Below are 22,529 nucleotides of genomic sequence, written 5' to 3' on the forward strand. Positions count from 1 at the left end.
TAGCAACAGTAGAAGCTTGTGTAGCAGGTTCTTGTGATACATCATCTTCACTAGCTGGCTGCTCTGGAGAAGGCTGCACAGTTGATGGCTGCTCTAGAGAAGGCTGCACAATTGCTGGATGATCTGGAGAAGGCATTACAGTTGCTGGATGATCTGGAGAAGGCATTACAGTTGCTGGATGATCTGGTTCTTCAATTTCATTTGCACTAACTACATCATCTTCTCCTTGGTCAGCATTATCTGGCTCTATAGGCTCCTCTACATTGTCAGCTCCCCAATGTGCATCCTCTTCTCCAAATGCAGGATCAATGGCATTTTTGCAGTTCTTTAGGAAATGTCCATACCCTCCACATCTTTTGCATTTCCTTTCCTAGCTCCAAGGCCTTTCCCTTCACTAGCTGCCCTGATTCTTGTTTTCCTTGGCCTTCCTGCTGCAGCTTTGTGCTGAATAGGAGGACAAAGTCTGAAACCTAGATCAACAATATCCCACTGTTGTTTTCCCTCAAGTGATGGTATATTTTCAGCATATGTCTTCTTGAACATATGAACTGAGAAATAGTGATGCACATACTGATCTATGACATTTGCATCTCCTCTCAAAGATGTAATGAAAAACAGTGCATGTATGCATGGCTGACCTGTGATCTGCCACTTCCTGCAACTACATTGTCCCTTTTGAAGATCAACAGGGTATCTCCACTCTCTCTTCTCCTTGTCTACAACAGTGACTTCTTCTTCAGTTGGACTTCTCCTTACTAGAGTCATATCCAACCTTTTGTTCTTTGCCATCAAGATCTTCATAACTCTAGGAATGATTTTGTGCCCCATGAATTTTTGAAGTTCTATGCTGCTCCTAAGACCAAACTTCTCCATAATGTACTGTCTAATCTTATCAAGCAAGTCTACAATGTGCAGGCCTTTAAGTTTTTTAATTTTGTAATTAAATGATTCTGCAAGGTTGCTGGTGACATACATATGTCATTAAACATTGCTCTAGCCCAGATTTTGTTATGGTGCTCTTCAAGGTAAGCCTTCACTTTGGGTTTTATGCAGAGCTATCTCAAGTGGTAATTGTGCTTCTTGATGCTATAAGTGAGTGAACATGGCCACAAATGCTCATCATAAAATTTACCCTTGAATTTCTTGGAGAAATTTGCTGCAAGATGTCTCATGCACTCTTTGTGCTCAACTCCTGGAAAGACTATATCCACTTCCTTCTCTAGGCCTTTGCAAGCATCAGTATGAATAACAAGTCCTTCAGGGTGTCCTATAACCTGCTTCAGATTTTGGAAAAACCAGACCCAACTCTCCTGGGACTCTATCTCTAGTACACCATAGGCCACTAGAAAAATCTAGTTATGTGCATCAACTGCACATGCTGCTACTAATTGCCCTCTGTAAGTGCATCTAGTGCCACCCCTAGTTGGTTTTGGAGTATTGACGACAAACCTAGTTGATGGACTAATGTGTTTGTGAGAATTGCAGGATAACACAGGTATAAGTACCTCATTGATTCGGTTTTACTACCAGAGATGACCCCTAAAAATGTATGAAGACGTTGAAGTCAAAGGTGGTATATGAAGATATTCACATTGAAGACTATGACAAGAGAAGACACTATATGAAGCCTATGGAGCTCGAAGACTTAGATCTTTCGTAGTTCTCTTTCTTTTGTGTTGAGTCATAGGAACCACCGTACTGTTAAGTGGGGTCCAAGAGAACCAGTCAGAATGACTGAAGTGATGCCTAAACCAAAAACCTATGTCTTTGAGTGAAGACTATGAGAGCGAATCTTGTCCAGAGTCGGACAAGTCAGCTTTGCTTGTAGCCCAAGTAAAGTTGTCGTGTGAGTTTGAAATCTGACCGTTGGAACACGTGTCGGTTCCTTAGTGACCCAGGGTCATTTCGGACAAATCAGGTCGGGTTGCCAAGTGGCTATAAATAGCCCAACCCCTACAACCATAAATGGTTGGCTGCTTAGATTGAAAGTACGGCTTTTGTCGTTTGAGAGCAACCCACCTTGAAGCCTTTGAGAGAGAATTCCTTGCGAGGATAAAGCCCTAACCACCAGAGCCAGAGAGAATTGGGCATCACTTAAGTCTTCTTGTCTGTGTGATCTGAAGACTTATTACACTTGAGGACTGTGCATCCTCCAGCCGGTTAGGCGTCGCGTTCTGAGCTTCCAAGAGACATTGTGGATTGCCAGTGAACAAAGTCTATGAAGGTTTGGGAGTCTACCTTGAAGACTTACCAGAGTGATTGGGCGAGGTCTATGTGACCTTAGCTCAAGGAGAATACGGTGAGGATTGGGTGTCTTGAGCTGCGTGTTCAGAACTGGGTGTCCGGGACTATGTGTCCTAAGGTTTAAATACCTAGCCGCTCCAACCAGACGTACAGTTGTCACAGCAACTGGAACTGGTCCAACAAATCATTGTCTTCAACGAGTCACTGGTTTCATCTTCACTTCACTTTACTTACTGTTACTCCTTGTGAAGTCATTGTATGTTTGGTCTATCATTTGTCTTCACTGAGTGACTGCGTGTTCTGTTTGGCTTCATAATATCTTCCAACGTGATCCTTACTACCTAGCTCTATTAGTCTTTGTGCTTTCACTTCATTGAATACTTGACTCTGGTTTGCCTAGTGTAGTCTACCTTCCGCTGCATGGTCATAGGTTTAATTTTATCGTTTGTCTTGAAAACTCCCATGTTCTGAAGACTTTCATAAAAATTGCCTATTCACCCCCCCTCTAGTCGATATAACGCACTTTCAATTGGTATCAGAGCAAGGTGCTCCCTTGTTCTGTGTGATTCGGTTTAACCGCCTGGAGTTTTAGCTATGTCGACTGCAGGGATAATTAAAGTCTCCGCTGCGTGCCCCGTCTTTGATGGAACTGAATATCCCTACTGGAAGAATAAGATGCACATGCATCTTGAAGCCATTGACGTCGACCTATGGTATGTCGTCGAGAACGGCGTTCCCAAGGCTGGAGAAGGTGTCACTGCTGCTGATGTCAAGAAATTCGTTCAACTGGACTCTACTACCAAGAATATCATCTGTGGTCATCTGACCAAAGGACAGTATGGCCGTGTGAGTGCTTTGAAGACATCCAAGCTGGTCTGGGACTAGCTCTCCAAGGTCAATGAAGGCATCTCAACCCAGAGAGATCAGAGAATCAGTGTCCTTCACAACCTCTTCAACTGCTTCAAGCGAAATGACAATGAGAATGTCCAGCACACATTTGACCAACTCACTGACATCACAAATGAGCTTCAAGCCCTCGGCGCCATTGAGATTACCAAACACGAAGTCGTCAAGACGCTGCTGAGATCACTTGATAGTTCGTTTGACATCCTGGCCCTGATGATTCAAGAACGTCCTGATTTCAAGACACTCGATCCGTCTGACATACTTGAGAGGCTCAACACACATGAGTTTCAGCTTTCGGAGAAAAGAGATATCTACGGTCCAAACTATGGGCGAACTCGTGCCTTGAAGGCAAAAGTTGTCTCCTCATCTGAAGAAGAATCTGACAGCAGTTCTGATGACCCTTAAGACATTGGAAGGGAACTTGCTATGCTTGTCAAGAAGTTCCAAAAATTCACCAAGAAGAAAGGCTTCAGAAAGTCTTCCCGATCAAGTTCAAGGAATGATGAAGCTCCTGCTCATGACTACAAGAAGAAAACATGTCACAAGTGCAAGAAACTTGGCCACTTCATCTCTAAGTGTCCATAGTGGGACAATGAGAACAAAAAGAAGAAGAAGAGCAAGGAATATGACTCTGACGACAAGAAGAAGAAGAAGAAGAAATACTCAAAGTCTTCTTCCAAGTCTTCCTCAAAGTCTTCATCACACAAGAAGAGCTCATCTGGCAAGGCACGTGCGTTTGTTGGCAAGGAAATGGATTCAGAGGAGGAGTCTGCTTCTGAGGAGGCGGAGGTGGAGTCTGAGGAGGAATCTGACTCAGGCGTTGCAAGTCTGGCTACAGCATACGTTGCCAAGTCCATCTTCAACACTGAAGACAATGACTTCATCACCGACACCGATGCAAATGACAAGGACTACTCCGCTTCTACCTACTGCTTCATGGCACGCGGTGCCAAGGTAAACACACGCACTACTCACTATCAAATATCTAGTGACGATGACTCTGATTGTGGTTCAAAACCTAGCTACAAAACACTTGCTAAAATTGCAACTGAACAACAGAAAGCTATGGAACATATTCAAAAACTGTTAGACATAAGCGATGATCTATTAGGTGCTGAAATGACTCGATCTGAATCCTTAATTGAAGACATAAAAAATCTTCACGTTAAGTATCAGGAACTTGAAAGTCGTCATGAAACTCTCTCAACAACTCATGAAAAGCTTTCCTATGATTATCTTCAAAGGAAACAGGATCTTGAGAAATTGAGAGCGGTTCATGAAGATCTTCAAATGGAAAACGAGTCACTTCGCGCCAAACAGATCAGTCCCGCTCAGGAAGGATTTGAACCACCATGTCTTAAATGCATTGAGCGTGATAATGCTACTTCTGTTGTTGAATGTTCTACTGCTACTGCTGTTGCAATATCTTCAACTGTTGATGTGGTATAACCCCTCTGCTGAGGATACCACCACTATTGCTGATGAGAATGCTAGGTTGAAGACATTGCTTGAAACAGGGATGTACAAAAGTCTTCAAGGGCATCAGACACTATGTGATGTCCTCAAAAAGCAGATTCTGAACCGAAACCCTAGGAAAGAGGGTGTTGGGTTCGTAAGGAAAATGAATGCAGATGGCTCTTACTGGAAACCTGAGCAGTACCCCAAAACCATGTGGGTTGCTGCAAAGGAACCTTCAGCAGATCCATCCAATCTAACTGGCTTCACTTGTGCTAACCCCATTATCATTGATGAATCCTTTGATGCAAACTATATACTGTTTAAGAATCAGAATGGTGAAGTGTTTGCCAGGTACATTGGTACTAACTGCAGGAATGGACCGCCTATGAAGAAGATCTGGGTTTTGAAAAGGTGTCTGGAAAATCTTCCTGTGAATGTCTTCATGACACCTCACGTGAAGAAGACAAACCTCAGACCAAAGGCTTCATACGGTCCAAAGGCTTCATACAGACAGAGGACTCACCTGAGTCGCACTAACGCAAATGTTTTGCAGGGAAACCATACTCAGGCATATGAATATGAGAGCAGTTCATCAAACCGCCATGTTCATAAGACCAAGAACTATTATGCTTATTCTTATGAGTACTATTGTCCTCCTGCAAGACTGTTTGCTAAGGCTTCAAAGCCAAAATTCTCAGATGCTGCACTTAGACTTATTGCTTCTAAGCCGCCCTTGATGTGGGTGGCTAAGAAAGCTTAACTATCTTTTGCAGGGAAAGGTCTCCAGCAGAAAACCAAAATCGTCTGACGCTATTGCTGGGGACCTTAAACATCTTGTAGGGCACAAGATCAAATGCCCAAATGGTCTTACTATGTACTTCGTACCTGAATCGCTTGCTACTCTCCCTGTTAGTTCTAACCTGGATCTAAGCTTTCATAACCCACTGGTTCATCAAATGTTTTTGCTTCACAATGCTCTTGGTGAAGCCTATCCCCCTAACTGCACTGTAGGGTACGACAGCAGTGTCTTCAGAATGGACTATTGACAGTGGGTGTACAAATCACATGACTGGCAAAAGAAGTCTTCTTATGGACTCAACCTTACGTCCATCCGACAAGAGCCACATCACATTTGCTGACACTGGTAAAAGTAAGGTATCGGGTCTAGGTAGAGTTGCAATCTCAAGGGATCAACACATGGATAAAGTCATGCTTGTTGAATCCCTTGGCTTCAACTTAATGTCTGTCTCAATGCTTTGCGATTTGAACATGATCGTAATGTTTGGAAAATATCGTTGCCTTGTACTAATGGAATCTGATAAGTCTCTAGTGTTTGAAGGGTATCAAAAAGATGATTTGTACGTGGTAGAGTTCTCAGTAGGGCCACAACTTGCAGTATGTCTTCTAGCAAAGGCTTCAGAATGCTGGCTCTGGCATCGGAGGCTTGGACATGATGGCATGAGGAACCTTCACTCCCTTGTGAAGAAGAAGCATGTCATAGGCATCGAGGGCGTCAAGTTCAAAAAAGACCACTTATGCGGTGCCTGTGAAGCAGGGAAGATGACAAGGGCCAAACATCCCTCGAAGACAATCGTGACCACTACTCGACCCTTCGAACTGCTTCACATGGATCTTTTCGGTCCCACTCATTACTCAACTCTAACTACTTCTGATTGCCTCTATGGCTTCGTTATTGTTGATGATTATTCTAGATATACTTGGGTGCACATAATCCTTTACAAGACTAAAGTGCAGGATGTCTTCAGACGCTTCGCCAATCGAGCTATGAACAATTTTGGCGCCAAGATAAAGCACATCAGAAGTGACAAAAGCACTGAATTCAAAAACACTGGCCTTGATACATATCTTGATACCTTGGGCATCACACATGAATTCTCAGCCCCGTACACGCCACAGCAGAATGGCGTCGTCGAACGCAAGAACAGAACACTAATTGAGATGGCCAGAACAATGCTAGATGAATACAAGACCCCAAGAAAATTCTGGCCCGAAGCCATTGATACTGCATGCCATACAATCAATCGTGTTTATCTTCACAAGCTACTGAACAAGACATCTTATGAGCTCCTTACTGGCAAGAAGCCAAATGTCAGCTACTTCAGAGTATTTGGCGCAAGGTGCTGGATCAAGGACCCACATCACACCTCAAAATTTGCACCAAAAGCACATGAGGGTTTTATGCTTGGATATGGAAAGGATTCGCACTCCTACAGAGTCTTCAATCTCTTTCATTACAAAGTGGTTGAAACAGTGGATGTGCGGTTCGATGAGACCAACGGTTCACAAAGAGAGCAGCTGCCAAATGTGCTAGATGAAGTTCCATCCAGTGAATCAATCAAGCTAATGGGAACTAGACAAATTATACCTTCTGAAGCTCATCCTGAAGAAGAACTTATCATTTCAGCACCTGATCAACATGAAGACAATGCTCAGCCTGAAGACATTCCTTCCAACAACGACAATGAACAACAAGAGCAAAGTCTTCGCCCTGTACATCCTCGCGTTGCCAATGAAGTGCAGATTGAAAGAATAATTGATAGCATCAATGCACCTGATCCACTCACTCGTTCAAGGGCAACTCAGCTAGCAAATTTCTGTGGGCACTTCGCATTCGTCTCAATATCAGAACCCAAGAAAGTTGAAGAAGCCTTCATGGAACCTGAATGGATTCAAGCTATGCAAGAAGAGCTTCAACAGTTTGAGCTGAATAATGTATGGGAACTGGTTAAGCGTCCTGATCCACGGAAGCACAATATAATAGGCACCAAATGGATATACCGCAACAAGCAAGATGAGCATGGTCAAGTTGTCAGAAACAAAGCTCGTCTCGTTGCTCAAGGATATACTCAAGTGGAAGGCATTGACTTCGATGAAACATTTGCTCCTGTGGCTAGACTTGAAGCCATACGCATACTGCTGGCCTATGCAAATCATCATAACATACTTCTATATCAAATGGATGTGAAGAGTGCCTTTCTCAATGGCAAGATTGAAGAAGAAGTGTATGTTGCACAACCGCCTGGCTTTGAAAATCCAAAACATCCTGACATGGTATACAAGCTCAACAAGGCACTGTATGGCCTCAAACAAGCCCCTCGGGCCTGGTATGACACGCTCAAATACTTCCTGAAGAGCAAAGGCTTCATACCTGGTTCCCTAGATCCCACTCTTTTCACGAAGATATATGATGGTGAACTGTTTATGTGCCAAATATATGTGGATGACATTATCTTCGGCTGAACCAATCAGAAGTACAGTGAAGAGTTTGGATATATGATGCAAGAGCAATATCAGATGTCCATGATGGGGGAGCTGAAGTTCTTCCTCGGTCTTCAAATACGACAACAACGCAATGGCATCTTCATATCTTAAGAGAAGTATCTCAAAGATTGCCTGAAGAAGTTCGGTATGCAAGACTGCAAAGGCTTCACAACACCAATGCCAGCCAAACATCATCTGGGTCCTGACGACAATGGTAAAGAGTTCGATCAAAAGGTATACCGCTCCATGATTGGTTCTTTACTTTATCTATGTGCATCTAGGCCAGATATTATGGTTAGTGTTTGCATGTGTGCTCGATTTCAAGCGGCACCAAAGGAGTCGCATCACTTAGCTGTGAAGCGAATTCTTCGATATTTGGCTCATACCCCAACTCTAGGATTATGGTATCCAAAGGGCTCAGAGTTTGATCTGGTTGAATTCTTGGATGCTGATTATGCTGGTGACAAAGTTGATCGCAAGTCTACATCAGGCACATGTCACTTTCTGGGACGATCACTTATATGTTGGTCTTCAAAGAAGCAGAACTGTGTATCTCTCTCCACTGCTGAATCTGAATACATTGCTGCTGGATCTTGCTGCGCTCAGCTTCTGTGGATGAAGCAAACACTCAAGGACTATGGCATTCATCTGAAGCAAGTGCCACTTTACTGCGACAACGAAAGCGCCATCAAGATTGCCAACAACCCAGTTCAGCACTCGAAGACAAAGCACATTGAAATTTGTCATCACTTTCTCAGAGATCATGTTGTAAGGAAGACATTGATATCATACACGTCAACACTGAAGAGCAATTGGCAGATATCTTCACCAAGCCCTTGGATGAGAAGAGGTTTTGCAAGTTACGGTGTGAGCTAAATATCCTGGAATCCTCAAATGTCCTGTGATCAGGCATACATCCTAACCCTTATGCATATTGATGACTTAGATGTGCAACACACAAAGTAAAGTATATCTTCAATCAATGAAGACATATATTCTAAGTGTGAATACATTAATATGGAATTTGACTTCGGAGCGCCACGATAATTGTGCGCCGTGTCTGGGTCTAATACTTCCTATACGGTGGGTAACGCCACCACCAAACGTTCTATTTTGAAGTGTTTCACTCATGGCGTTACCTTGCAATGTCTTCACATTTGGTTTGGCTTCAATCTCAACATATTTTCATGATTATCATCACTATGTATATATATATATATATATATATATATATATATATATATATATATATATATACTAGTGTTCTGTCCTCTACAGCATTCACTTATAGCTATGTCTTCGTGTTGAATTTTTTAAACTAAGTGAATGTGATCGGACCCTAACCTCTCTATGCTTTCTATCTCAAACTCTATCTCTCCAAGTCATATGCATTTATTGAAACTGTCGGATGTCTTCTCTGCGTCCTTGTCAGCAGAAGATACAGAGACAACCATTAAGTCTGTTTTCAATGCTCATTCCTCCACATGAAATCCGGAGAAGTAGGAACGACCACCCGACAATCCAGGCGTGCGTGGGACGTGGAACAAACCCCAAAATTCCGCATAATGGCCACGTGTTCCTCAGATGTGAATCGCCAGGGGCACCTGAGTAATAGCACAGTGCCGCCCCTGTACCTATAAATACACACTCACAGCGGTCATTATCTATTCTTCCACCCTCGCACGAACCTTAGCGCCACCGCTAGCTCTCGATGACGCCAGCGACGAAGCGCTTCGCTGCCGCAACCTCTCCGGCGCTGTCTTCACGCTGACCGCGGACATCGTCCTCTCTGCTGTCACCGTAGGTGTCCTCCGTCGCCAAGTTAGGGCACGGAAGAGTGAACTGCTCGGCCTCATCTCCCACTCCGTCTAGCAGTTCTCAGTGTGGTAAATAAAACTCCCTTTTACAGCACCGTTGATCCTATTGATTTGTCACTTTCTACCACAAGCAGTTTCTGTTCACACAAGCTAGATCTCTCTCATACTACATCTCATAACATGCCTAGTATATTCACTTGTGCTTCACAAAGTAGTTAGATTCCTCACTTGTACTGATCTGTGGATTCGTACAAATCTGGAACCAACTTCTCTATCTATGAGTGAATGTCTTCGCACGATGAGGTCAATGTCTTCTAAACAGATTTATCTTCAAAATCTTCTGAGAATGCATATGACCTCTTCCCCTTCCCTCGCACCTTAATGCTGTCACAGGTACATGTCCGTGGGAGAATCCTTTGGTTCTCATAGTCTGCATTCATTTGCAGAATTCTTACAACATCACATAAATTCTCCCGAAGCCAGTTCCTGTTGGTCCAGCAAACGAAAACCTTTGAAGCCTTTGAACGTCTTGAAGCCTTTCAAGTTAAAGTTTATGGCTTCAGAGAAAGCAGCAAAGAAGGGTGGCAGAAAGCGTCGTGGTGAGACCTCCAGAGATCTGCCAGATGAACTCTCAGAAATGTACAAGACAGATCCTGAAGAGGATTACAGTCAGCGCAAGACACGAATCCAATGGATTCAAAGATATTGGGCAGAACAATGGTTCAAATACACATTTGTGACCCAGGAGTATGCTGAGAAAAACGCCATCAAGAGACCATGGGGTGACATCCTATTCAAGAATCTTCTACCCAGGTCCAGAGATGAAGCCATTACTCAAGGCTTCTATCCATGCATGGTCCGTGGACCACAGCCTGCTGATGCACACTCGTCGTCACTGATATGGTGTCGTGACGACAATCTATTCAAGCGCAACTTCCAGTTTGCTCAGAACTCAGCAAAGCAGAACAAGAAGACTTTTGGATTAGACTTCAACCCTGGTCCCTCATCTCCAAGGGCAGATGGCACACGACATGCAGAACACAATGTCATCGGTCCTTTTGCCAACCTTGAAGGCCTCATCACCTACATCTTGGTTCAAGGGACTGTAGTGAATGAGCTTGCAGCTGACACTGAGTCTGATGACGCGCCTGCAGTTAAAGAAGCCAAAAGCTTCAAAGCCGGCCCCTTCACCAAAAATCTCAAGGGCGAAGCCATTGGCAACTGCACCTCCTGAAGACAGTGTGCAGTCTGAAGACTTTTCACGCGTCTCCAAGCCCCAGAAGGCCAAGATGCCTCTGTCTCACACTGGCAAAGAGCTAACAGCTGCTGCCATTCTGCGCAACGACGACATTGATCTGTCAAGTGATGAAGATCTTGCAGATGACGCTCTTGAGAAACTCATCAAGAGCAAAGAAGAAGCAGAAATTTTCAATGATCTGCCTCTCTTTGATGTCACCATCATCCACAACTTCATTGACGAGTGGTTTGACACGCCAAACATCAGCTTTGAAGATCTGCAGCTACCCATTGGCCTCAGTGTCGCCTTCCAAGGCGCCATTGCTTCAGAACATGCTATTGCCCAGCGCATTGTTGAACTGAAGCAGAAGATTGACTATGAAAAGGCTCAGTTCAAGAAGCATATGGCCAAGCTCAGCATGCAACAAGTGAAGAACTTCAAGACAATGATGCACGAGCTCAAGGAAGCCTTTGTGAAGAAGCGTGCAGAAGCTCAGTGTTCACGTGAGCGCATGAAGACTCTGGCTGACAGATGTGTGCAAGCCTATAATGAGGCTGAGAAGCGCAAGGCGCTTGGGCGTCCTGACATCGACCCTAGGATGGCCGCAAAGAAGAAGAAGAAGCCTGCTACGGCTGAACCTGATGCACCAAGGCAAGAAGCAGTTCCGATTGTCTTCCCAACTAGACTGACTGGCTCGAGGCCAAAAAGCTGGTCAACAGCTTCAGAGCTCAAGAAGACAAGGACTGCTGAGGCTGAAGCCAGGAAGAGGAAACACTCTGAAGCCTCTCCTACTGCCCCCTCCAAGAAGAAGAGGAAGACCAAGATAGCTCGGGCTGCTTCCACAGAGTCCTTGATAGTTGAACCCATTTCTATGGTTCATCCTGACGCAGAACGTCAACTGACAGTTCATGAGCCTGCTTCCACAGAGGCTCCTGAAGCTGAAGACATTCCAGCAGTTGATCCCATCACTGCTGAAGACATTGGTCATCATGACAATGTAGAAGATGATGCAGTCCTTCCTCAGTTTGAAAACAGTGAACTCATCAGCATTGGTCGTCCACTGACGCCAATTGCACAGGATGCTTCATGGGCGGATCACCCACAAGAGGAAGAAGACTATGAGGCCCAGCCCACTCCAACTCCACAAGCGTCGTCTGCGTTACGCAGGCTTCGCAAAGGTCCAAGGCCTCAAGTCTCTGCTGAAGACATTCCGGCTGCATCAGCCGCATAAGAAGAAGTACCACAAGATCCCACTCCCCTGTTCCACCAAGAAGCAGTTCTTCAGGAGAACGTGCCTGTGACAGACCCTCCAGCTAGTCAAGTGGAGGATGAAAATCTTGAGGCTGCCACAACCAACAATGAAGCTAATGTGGAGCCCTCCCCAGCAAAAGCTTCAGAAGACAGCGAAGCCACTGATCCCGCCACTTCTGTTCCTGAGTCTGCTGCCGGTCCCCAATTCAACTATCATGTTGAGCATAGGCCTCAGGTCCAGAAGCCAATCCCAAGACTGCCAAGGTTTCCAGGTCCTGCATCAGCACCTGGCTCCTTCAACATCAATGGCTTCAGGGTAGACAACACGTTCTTCAATAGCTCCAGGAACCCCTACTCAAGGGAAAGGATATCATCTGATCGGTTCTGGAGCTATCCTCAGCGAAACTATTACTCTTGCATTCTTTACAACCAAGGTCGCATCTTCCCACACAAGCGCCTTGACGTTGAAGCTATAGCTGGTCTGCCCTGTCTAGAAGAAGCGTTGGATTGCTTCAAGCAAGTGGGTCTGCTGCAGTTTGTTACTGATGAAGAGCATTGGAATGAAGAGCTGCTGCTACAATTCTATGCCACACTTCACATCAAAGGGTACAACAGAGATCCGAAGACTTGGGTCCTGGAGTGGATGACTGGCAACGTTCATCACGAAGCCAATGCATTTGACATCATTGAGATCACTGGCTTGCCCACTCCTGGCGATCTCTTCGAGCAAGGCTGTCAGCTGCATGCTGAATCTATTGAGAGCATCTTTCAGCGGCCAGAACCTGATATGAGTGAAATGCTCAGCATGATGAAGCCATTGCCCCAAGATACTGCTTATCCTACAGATTTCTTCATTGAAGACCTTGAGTACCTGCCCAGAACCATCTATCACATCATCAGGCGAACTCTCTGGCCTATTAAAGGGCACTCTCCAAATGCCAAGCTTCAGGGTGCAATGAAGACTTTGGTCTTCTATATACTTCATGGCAAATGCTTCAATGCACAGGACTTCTTCATACGCCAACTTGCTGCATCAGGCATTGATCTGTTTGGTTTGAAGTTCTACGCCCCTTGGGTCATGCGGCTGATCAAGCTACACTCCGCCATCTCGTATCAGCCCTCAGCCCGCAACCATCGGATCTTCTTGCCTGATGTGGACATGTCTACTGAAGCCATATATCCTGAGCCTGCCAAGCAACCTCTAAGTCTTCAGAATGCAGACCATCAGAGTTTTACTCAAAACGTTGAAGGCGTTGAAGCAGTTTCTAGGGTGTATCCTTTGGCTGGCACTACACGTGCACCACACCCTACTTCCGCTGAAGCCACTGATAGTGCCACTGCTCCAAGACCCAAGAAGCGCACTCGTGTTCTCAACGACTGAGAGCTTCTTGTGGCTCTACATCAGAAACAGGATAGACATCATGACTGGCTGAAGCGTCAGATGAAAAGCCTCTTGGTGGATGTTAATCGCACTCGAAATCTTGCCACCAAGAATGCTTTCGTTGCCCATGAAACCTGTCGCCGCACATGGAAAGGGCTCACGATGATGTGTTCTGAAGCTGATCTTCAAGAGGATGGCTTCTCTGAGAGATTCAAGTTTGACTCCACACCTCCTCGAAGGGCTGTGCTGCTAGGAACTCCATCTCTTGAAGACTTTGAGTTCTCTTCCTCTGCTGCCACAGTGACTGCCAGAATTATTGAGGAAGAAGACGATGCTACTTCACCACCACCTCCTTCAGCACCTCTAAGCTCTTCTGCACCGTCGAACAACACCAACAACCCTGCTACTTCACCTACTCCTCATGGGAACGAGTAGAGGCTCTATGTCTTCAAACCTTTTTGGTCATTACTGACAAAAGGGGGAGAAGCATATGAGATTGATAGTCTTCAAGCGGGTCCATATGGGCAGGTGCTTTATATTTTGCTTCGTGCTTACAACTCTCGTTTTTGCTACATTTGGTTCTTATGAGTTGTAACACTTAAACTAGATGGTCGTCTGCTACTTATTTGCCACCTTGTTTTGCGAAAATAAATTCCGCACTTAGCTCATTCTGTAGACGTCCATTTTCCATTATGCATGTCATTATCTTCATATACTTTCACATGCATAGTGGATTGTCATCATAAGTTGAAGTGGATCTCCACAAGTACAACCTGCCATGTGCATTTGCATTCCAAAAGCAAATTAACTTATATGCACATCTTCAGGGGGAGCCCTTGCAACTTATGAAGACAATTCATTATCCTTTACAATTTCACAGATTATATTCCCCGTTGAAAACTTCAACTAGTTTGTCATCAATCACCAAAAAGGGGGAGATTGTAAGTGCATCTAGTGCCACCCCTAGTTGGTTTTGGAGTATTGACGACAAACCTAGTTGAGGGACTAATGTGTTTGTGAGAATTGCAGGATAACACAGGTAGAAGTCCCTCATTGATTCGGTTTTACTACCAGAGATGACCCCTAAAAATGTATGAAGACGTTGAAGTCAAAGGTGGTATATGAAGATATTCACATTGAAGACTATGACAAGAGAAGACACTATATGAAGCCTATGGAGCTCGAAGACTTAGATCTTTCGTAGTTCTCTTTCTTTTGTGTCGAGTCATAGGAACCACCGTACTGTTAAGTGGGGTCCAAGAGAACCAGTTAGAATGACTGAAGTGATGCCTAAACCAAAAACCTATGTCTTCGAGTGAAGACTATGAGAGCGAATCTTATCCAGAGTCGAACAAGTCAGCTTTGCTTGTAGCCCAAGTAAAGTTGCCGTGTGAGTTTGAAATCTGACCGTTGGAACACGTGTCAGTTCCTTAGTGACCCAGGGTCATTTCGGACAAATCAGGTCGGGTTGCCAAGTGGCTATAAATAGCCCACCCCCTACAACCATAAATGGTTGGCTGCTCAGATTGAAAGTACGGCTTTTGTCGTTTGAGAGCAACCCACCTCGAAGCCTTTGAGAGAGAATTCCTTGCGAGGATAAAGCCCTAACCACCAGAGCCAGAGAGAATTGGGCATCACTTAAGTCTTCTTGTCTGTGTGATCTGAAGACTTATTACACTTGAGGACTGTGCATCCTCCAGCCGGTTAGGAGTCGCGTTCTGAGCTTCCAAGAGACATTGTGGATTGCCAGTGAACGAAGTCTGTGAAGGTTTGGGAGTCTACCTTGAAGACTTACCAGAGTGATTGGGCGAGGTCTATGTGACCTTAGCTCAAGGAGAATACGGTGAGGACTGGGTGTCCTGAGTTGCGTGTTCAAGACTGGGTGTCCGGGACTGTGTGTCCTAAGGTTTAAATACCTAACCGCTCCAATCAGACGTACAGTTGTCACAGCAACTGGAACTGGTCCAACAAATCATTGTCTTCAATGAGTCACTGGTTTCATCTTCACTTCACTTTACTTACCGTTACTCCTTGTGAAGTCATTGTATGTTTGGTCTATCATTTGTCTTCACTGAGTGACTGCGTGTTTTGTTTGGCTTCACAATATCTTCCTACTTGATCCTTACTACCTTGCTGCTATTAGTCTTTGTGCTTTCACTTCATTGAATACTTGACTCTGGTTTGCCTAGTGTAGTCTACCTTCCGCTGCATGGTAATAGGTTTAATTTTATCGTTTGTCTTCAAAACTCCCATGTTCTGAAGACTTTCATAAAAATCGCCTATTCACCCCCCTCTAGTCGATATAACGCACTTTCACCCTCTGAACCTACCATTCAGAGCTGTAGCATCCACAACAAGGTAGGGCCTGCATCCAGCTAAAAAGCCACTCCAACAAGCTTTGAAACTAACAAAAACTCTTCTGAAACACTCCTTTTCATACCTCTTTCCCTTCAACTGGAAGGGAACAATGTGCCTATCTATTTCTACAACACTACCAGGAGAAGCTCTCTCTACTTCAGCTTTGAATGTGTACAAAAGCTGAAAACTGTCCTCATACTTTCCATAAATGTTGTCAATAGCCATTTGTTTACCATAATAAACTCTCATGTAAGGCAAGTCTAAACCATATTTTTTCTGCAAGTTGGTTTGCAATTCCTTGGGACCAATGTTTGAATTTTCTCTTACCCAGTTCTGCACAGCATCAACAATCCATCTCCTCTTGGCTGCTCTCAATCTTTCAGCTCTGTTGACACTGGGACAATGGTGCTCATAGGGATTTACTTTGATCTGCACATAAAAAATTAAAGTTAGATACTCAATAGGAAAATTAATCATAATTACTATGTTACAACACCATATGGAAAATAGTCAGCACTGATTATGCAATTTGTTAATACCTGAAACAATGTGTTGTTTCTCTTTAGAGAGGCATGCAGCCTCCACCTACATCTTGGAAAAGCACAATACACAGTGAACCTTGTTGGATCACTATGCTCTATTGACACTGGGACAATGGTGCTCATAGGGATTTACTTTGATCTGCACATAAAAAATTAAAGTTAGATACTCAATAGGAAAATTAATCATAATTACTATGTTACAACACCATATGGAAAATAGTCAGCACCGATTATGCAATTTGTTAATACCTGAAACAATGTGTTGTTTCTCTTTAGAGAGGCATGCAGCCTCCACCTACATCTTGGAAAAGCACAATACACAGTGAACCTTGTTGGATCACTATGCTCTATTTTGTACTCTACTTCATTTTTTATGGAGAATGTAGCTACATCATTTCTACAATCCACAACAGAAGGAAAGACAACCCCTTCAACTAGACTTGGATTATCTCTGTCATACAACATCTCAGGCCTGTCCTTATCATCATTCTCAAAACATCCCATGTCAATGTTCTCCTGTTCCTCTTCTTCATCTGTATCTAAAAACTCTGCTGGAATGTAGTCCTCATCCTGCTGGTCCACATTCCTCCTGGGCACTAGATCAGGAAACATTCTCTCATCTTCTTCATCTGAATCTAGCACATCATCAGGCTCTGCCTCCTCAATTATAGGATCTGTGGGTATCTGACTGGTAGTATTAGCAACATTACTGTCACTAGCACCAGGTTGAGTTGGCACATTTGCACTTGGAGTTCCTGGTGGATGACAGCTACTACTTGGAGTTGCTCTGCTGCTCCTAGACCTACTAGCAGCAGTTTTTGATTTGTTTCCTGGGACATGGGGCTTTGCTGTACTAGGAGCTGCATCTGGTCTGGCTCTCTGTATGACAGTTGCTTCAATTTTGCCACTTTTCAATAGTGCATTGGCTGCAAACATCTGGGCTAGCTCATCATCACACTGCAGAGGGATCCATGCAAATTTATCCTGGTCCCAAAATCTAAACTCAACAGCATCGTACAAACCCCACGGATATTTTCTATATACTGCATCCCTAAAAGAGGTGAATGTTCTTGTAGCATCGACCACAAGAGGAAAAGTGAAGCCTGTGCCTTGATCCTTAGTACCAAACCTTGCTAAAAGAGTCGTTTCCATTCTAATGGACAGAGAAAATGCGCGCTCTGGATCCATCCTACGAATGCAAGAAAATGTCCGAAAAATATCACGCACAGCAGATCTACCTAAAACTAAAGTAAGAATTAGTGAGAAAAAGCAGATGAACTTACCCATCTAGGATCTGTTGGCTCGTCTCCTCCATCGACATCGGAGTCCTCTGTCTTGACGCCGCGCCCTCCATTTCGCCTCCGCCGCCGCGTGAGCTACGGGTCTTCACCATCGTAGCCGATGAAGATGTGGTCTGGATCTCTCACGACATCGACCAAACCACGGGCCGGGCTCGGATGCGCGCCGCCAAAAGCTAGGGTTAGGGTTCGCCTGGGTCGCCGCTGTGCTAGGGTTCTAGAGACAGATTCGGTAGAGAGGGGAAATGAGATGCGATACATACGCGGGTCCCACCTGTAAGGAAAGGGCAGGGGCATGTGCTGTCCAAAACGGCGCAAAACTGTGGTCAAACGGCGCTGACCACACGGGCCCGTCACTGAAGGGCATTCGAGCGAGCCCTGGGACAAATCTAAGGGCAAAACTGAGCAAGGTGGAAAATTAAGGGCAAACCCCGTGGGTGGGTTCCAACTAGGGGCAAACTTGCAATTGTCCCTAAAAAATAACCCCATGTTTGTCTGGTTAAAAAATATGCACATGAAACTTTTAAAACCTTCTTTTATATTCTAAATCATCGTTGGGCAGAATTAGAATAAAATAACATCCGTTTACATTAATTCCATATCACCGTTGGGCGGAAATGGAAATAACGCATATTACTCATAAACAATATGATGATACTATTTCTATTAACAACTTTACTAAGAAATAATAATCATCAACAACTTTATTGCAGTGAACAAGAAATATACATTTCTCTAGTTCAAAAGCATTTCTTGATCTTTATTTCTGTTCTCTGAAAATTGATCACTTTGATACAAAATTTATCAGAGATTTATGTTTTGAACATAAGACTCAAAGAATTATAGTACTGTTATCATCAACGTTGGTCAGAAAATAACAATACCATATTTTAACTTTAAAACAAATATCTTTCTTTTATCATATCGGAAACTATCTGCATCTTATTTCACCCACGGGGGAAAACATTGCTAAGAACCGTTCTTCCAATTAAATTTTTCCGTTGGTTCCAATTTAATTGAAGGACGAAACTTTTTCTTTGCAGCGGAAACTTTCGATATTCTATGCAGAAACAATTCTGCACTCTTTTACTCTCTAAGCAATTTTAACCGATTGGTTCAAAAAAGCATTAGAGAAGCAACAATTTAATCTTTTAGTTTAGTTCTATTCACTTTTAAAGGAGCACTTTTATTTTTATTTGCAACGGAAAAACATGAATAGAAAATTCATGAACTTTTTATTCTTTATAGAAACTTTTCTTTGACCAAATAAAAATTCATGAACTTTTTTTTTCTTTGTAAAATTCATGAACATTTCTTTTTCTGAAAATTTTCTATTTTAATTTTCAGAAACTTTTTCTATTTTCTAAACAAACTTTCTTTGGATTAAATTTGAATAGAAAATACTATCTGAATATACCCAAAAAAGTGGACAAAAAAACAAAAAAAGAAAACTACAGCGCAGCTACAGCCTCGGCCTGACGCGCGAGGCAAAAACCGGCCACGGCCTGTGAGGCGCGGTCCACGGCCTGCTACTCGAGCGTCGTTCGGCCGCACTAGCTCATCAGCCCACGGCCCACCGCGGCCGCGCGGCAGCGGCCTGGTGCGTTCACGCTTTCGCCTAATTGGCCCAATTGGCCCTGGGCGGCGCTAGGTCTTTGATCCTGGCCATTCTTTTAGATCGGACGGCCGAGCGGGGTTTTTGGTTGGACAAAACACGGGAGAGTCCCCCGATCCCGAAGCCTAGCCCCCATTTCCCCCCTCGCGCGCCGCTCGTTTCTCAGCCTCTCGCTCCCGTTCTTCTCTCTATCGGCCGGCCACCGCGACGGCGCTGGGCGCCGGGCGCGGGCGCCGGCAGCGAAAAGCCACCGCGCCGGGCCTCCCTTCCTTTCCTGTGGCAGAGAGAGAGGGGATCGTGCTTGCGCCCTCCTCTGCTCCCTTACGCGCCCGCCTCTGTCTCTCTCTGTGCTGCAGCTGGGTCGGGGCTCCGCCGGCCGCCGGCGGCGACGGCACGCCGCCGCGCCGCGCGAGCACCCTTTCTCCTTCCCCTTCTTTTCTTTCTCCTTCCACCTACAGCTCCAACGCGAGTGAGACAGGCGGCTGCGCCCCCTCTCACCCCCTGTATTTTTGTGGTCGTCGGCGTCGGAGCAGCCGGTGGTTTCGCCGTTGCCATTCCCTTCGCCGGCTGCGCGTTCCCCTCTGGTGAGCGCGCCGCCGTCGAACGGATCGGCCGCGGTACACTTTGCCCCAATCAGGGGTTGGTTCTTCGTCCCTGCACCTCGGCTTGCCGATGCGTGTGGGCGGAGTGGAGGCGCTACTTTTTCCGTTGAGGATTCATTCTTTGCCCTTCTAGGGTTCTTTTGGGGAGGGATCTTTTTTCTTTCTCTGTTTATACTTTGCACCAAAAATCATAGCCTAGCATGGCCTGATACCATTGATAGAACCTCTAGATCGGTTAGGCTAGATATTCTGGTGGTTCTCACCTTCTGCTTGTGGCTCGAGGAGCTTCTGGTGCCGGCCATGGTGCCGGTGACGGCAGAGAGTAGTGGTGGCGGTGCTTCCTATCAGCACTGCACTAATTTATATAGTGCAGGTGACAGGGGCCCGTCACCCATAGTGGGTTGAGCGCCCCCGATCAGGGCGCGGATCTAAGGGCCCGGTGGGCCGTTGGGCCCACACGGTGGAGATCATCCTAACAAGTACTTCCCTCTGTGCTATACTATCTTGAACTATTTTATTTAGTTCATATAGACGCTGTAGTGCCACTTTCATGCTAAAAGTTGTGGAAGTAAGTCAAAATGTGCTAGAGAACGAAAAAATAGCAGCACATCCTTCTTTTGAAAGGGCCCAAACATGACCTTTATAGCATAATCAGATGCCTAAGAAGACATGACTTACACCATTATAACTAAATATGTGACAGTGCTAATTCTTTGAGACATACCACAAGAAAATGTTTGATGCGAATATCTATTAAGATGTACAATTGAAAACTTCACTTGAATTGTTTTCTTATCCCTATCGCTGTTTGTTCTTTGTTGTGAACAAAGTTTCTGTTTATTGTGCATGATATTTGGTGCAATTTTCTATAGCTATTCTCTTGTGCTTGGGATGCCATTTGGTCAGCCTATTCATAATTATTTGCTCCTTTTTACTAGGCGGGTGTTGGAGGTCCCCTTGTAAATTACAGTGGTGATGTCGTGGGTATCAATTTCTACGGAGAGAACCACACACCCTTTCTTTCAACGGGAGTTATTGTAAGATGCTTGGAACATTGGAGAAAATATGGGTAGACACATTTCTATACCAACACTGCTAGATATCTTATTTTTAGCACCCTTGCATATGATGATGCTTTGTTTTGATTTGTAGAAAAATAATTCGACCTTGGCTTGGAATCTGTACAAGCCTATTGATATGTTGCCATTTCGAGTTTTGGAGAGATGTGCATATCTTGGCAAGGGTTTGTATATTTTAGATGTATGAAACTCTTCTTTTTATCGTTTCTTACTTATTACTGTACTAGTTCATGAAAGATCAAAGCATTTTTTTTCAGGATGGTTTTTGTGTGTGTAGATAGCATTTGTAGGCATTTTCACTATTATGAACACAAACTCTTTGGTACTCATCTTCTGTGGATTTCTCAACATTTACGGTATTGCTGCACTTTTGTTATAGAAAGATCTTCAAAGATAATTATGATAATTGCTGGAAAAACATAATTTTTAGTGGCAAAAGCATCCCAAATATAAGGGTGTGAATGGACTCGCGGGAGATACATTTTGAACATTTTCATGCAAAGCTAGTTATTTAGTTTTTTTTTTCTCCTAAATGCAAGGTTGCTCAAAATGCTAATACTTGACTATATGTACAATTCTATTTTTTAATGTTCTTTATGTGCAATCTAAAATCTCAAGAGTGATGGTAGTGATATTCATATTTCGACAAGGCAGACTTAATAATTTGGTAATTAGGTGGCCAAGGGATCACCTGTCGATGTAGCTGGGCTTTGTGTTGGTGACGTTTTGGTCGAATATGCGGGAGAAGTTATCTGTACTGCTCCAAAGGTGATTTCTACTTCAGATAATTGCAATTTTATTATTGAGTTAAATACATTAGAAGTCTTACAACTTGCGCGCGACGATCAGTTTGGTGCACGAACTTGCAAAATACGTGTTTCTGATCATTAAACTTGTGCGGGTGTGCAAATATGGTCATATTTCCGGTACGTGGATGTATTTGCTGCCTACGTGGCAATGCCAGTGTAGCAAGGGCCCATTGTCAGTGCCTAGTGCATGTGATGTTTTTTCTGCAAAAACACCCTCGTTTTTTTACTTTGTACAAAAGCACTCCAACAATAGTTGTCCGCTGGGTCCCAGCCGTCAGTATTCGCTGTAAAAACATTTGGCTGGAAAAAATGGGACGGAGCGAGTTCGAAACTGCAAACTGTTGTAATGGCGCTAACAACCTAACCACCACAACTGATCTTGCTTGCTGTTTCATTTGGACTACTAAGGTATATCACCTCTTGGATAAAAGTACACATTCTGAATATATTTTCTTTTCTCTACATTTTCCAATTCAAAATGATTCAGATTCAAACAAAATTTCCACTGATTTGTTCGAAAGAAAATTACATACATTCCTTCTGCACAACATTTTCTTTTATCTAGATTTTTAATTTAAAATTCGAATTTAAAGAAAAAAATTATTTGATTTTTCCGGGAAAAAATTACGTAAATTCATTCGGACCTGTAT

At 44.1% G+C, this 22,529-nt stretch overlaps 1 protein-coding gene across 1 annotated transcript in view; it reads left to right on the forward strand.

Moving 5' to 3' along the window:
• Nucleotides 1-21,714, forward strand: part of LOC119333799 — a 45,694-nt gene extending 23,980 nt beyond the window's left edge. The window contains exons 6-7 of the mRNA XM_037606564.1: nucleotides 20,930-21,060; nucleotides 21,144-21,714. Of these exons, the coding sequence (XP_037462461.1) occupies nucleotides 20,930-21,060; nucleotides 21,144-21,249 (237 nt within the window). The 3' untranslated portion in view covers nucleotides 21,250-21,714. The remainder of the gene's footprint in view (nucleotides 1-20,929; nucleotides 21,061-21,143) is intronic.
• The last annotated feature ends 815 nt before the right edge of the window (nucleotides 21,715-22,529 follow it).

The sequence above is a fragment of the Triticum dicoccoides genome, chromosome 7A (genome assembly GCF_002162155.2).
Source record: "Triticum dicoccoides isolate Atlit2015 ecotype Zavitan chromosome 7A, WEW_v2.0, whole genome shotgun sequence".
Taxonomy (NCBI): domain Eukaryota; kingdom Viridiplantae; phylum Streptophyta; class Magnoliopsida; order Poales; family Poaceae; genus Triticum; species Triticum dicoccoides.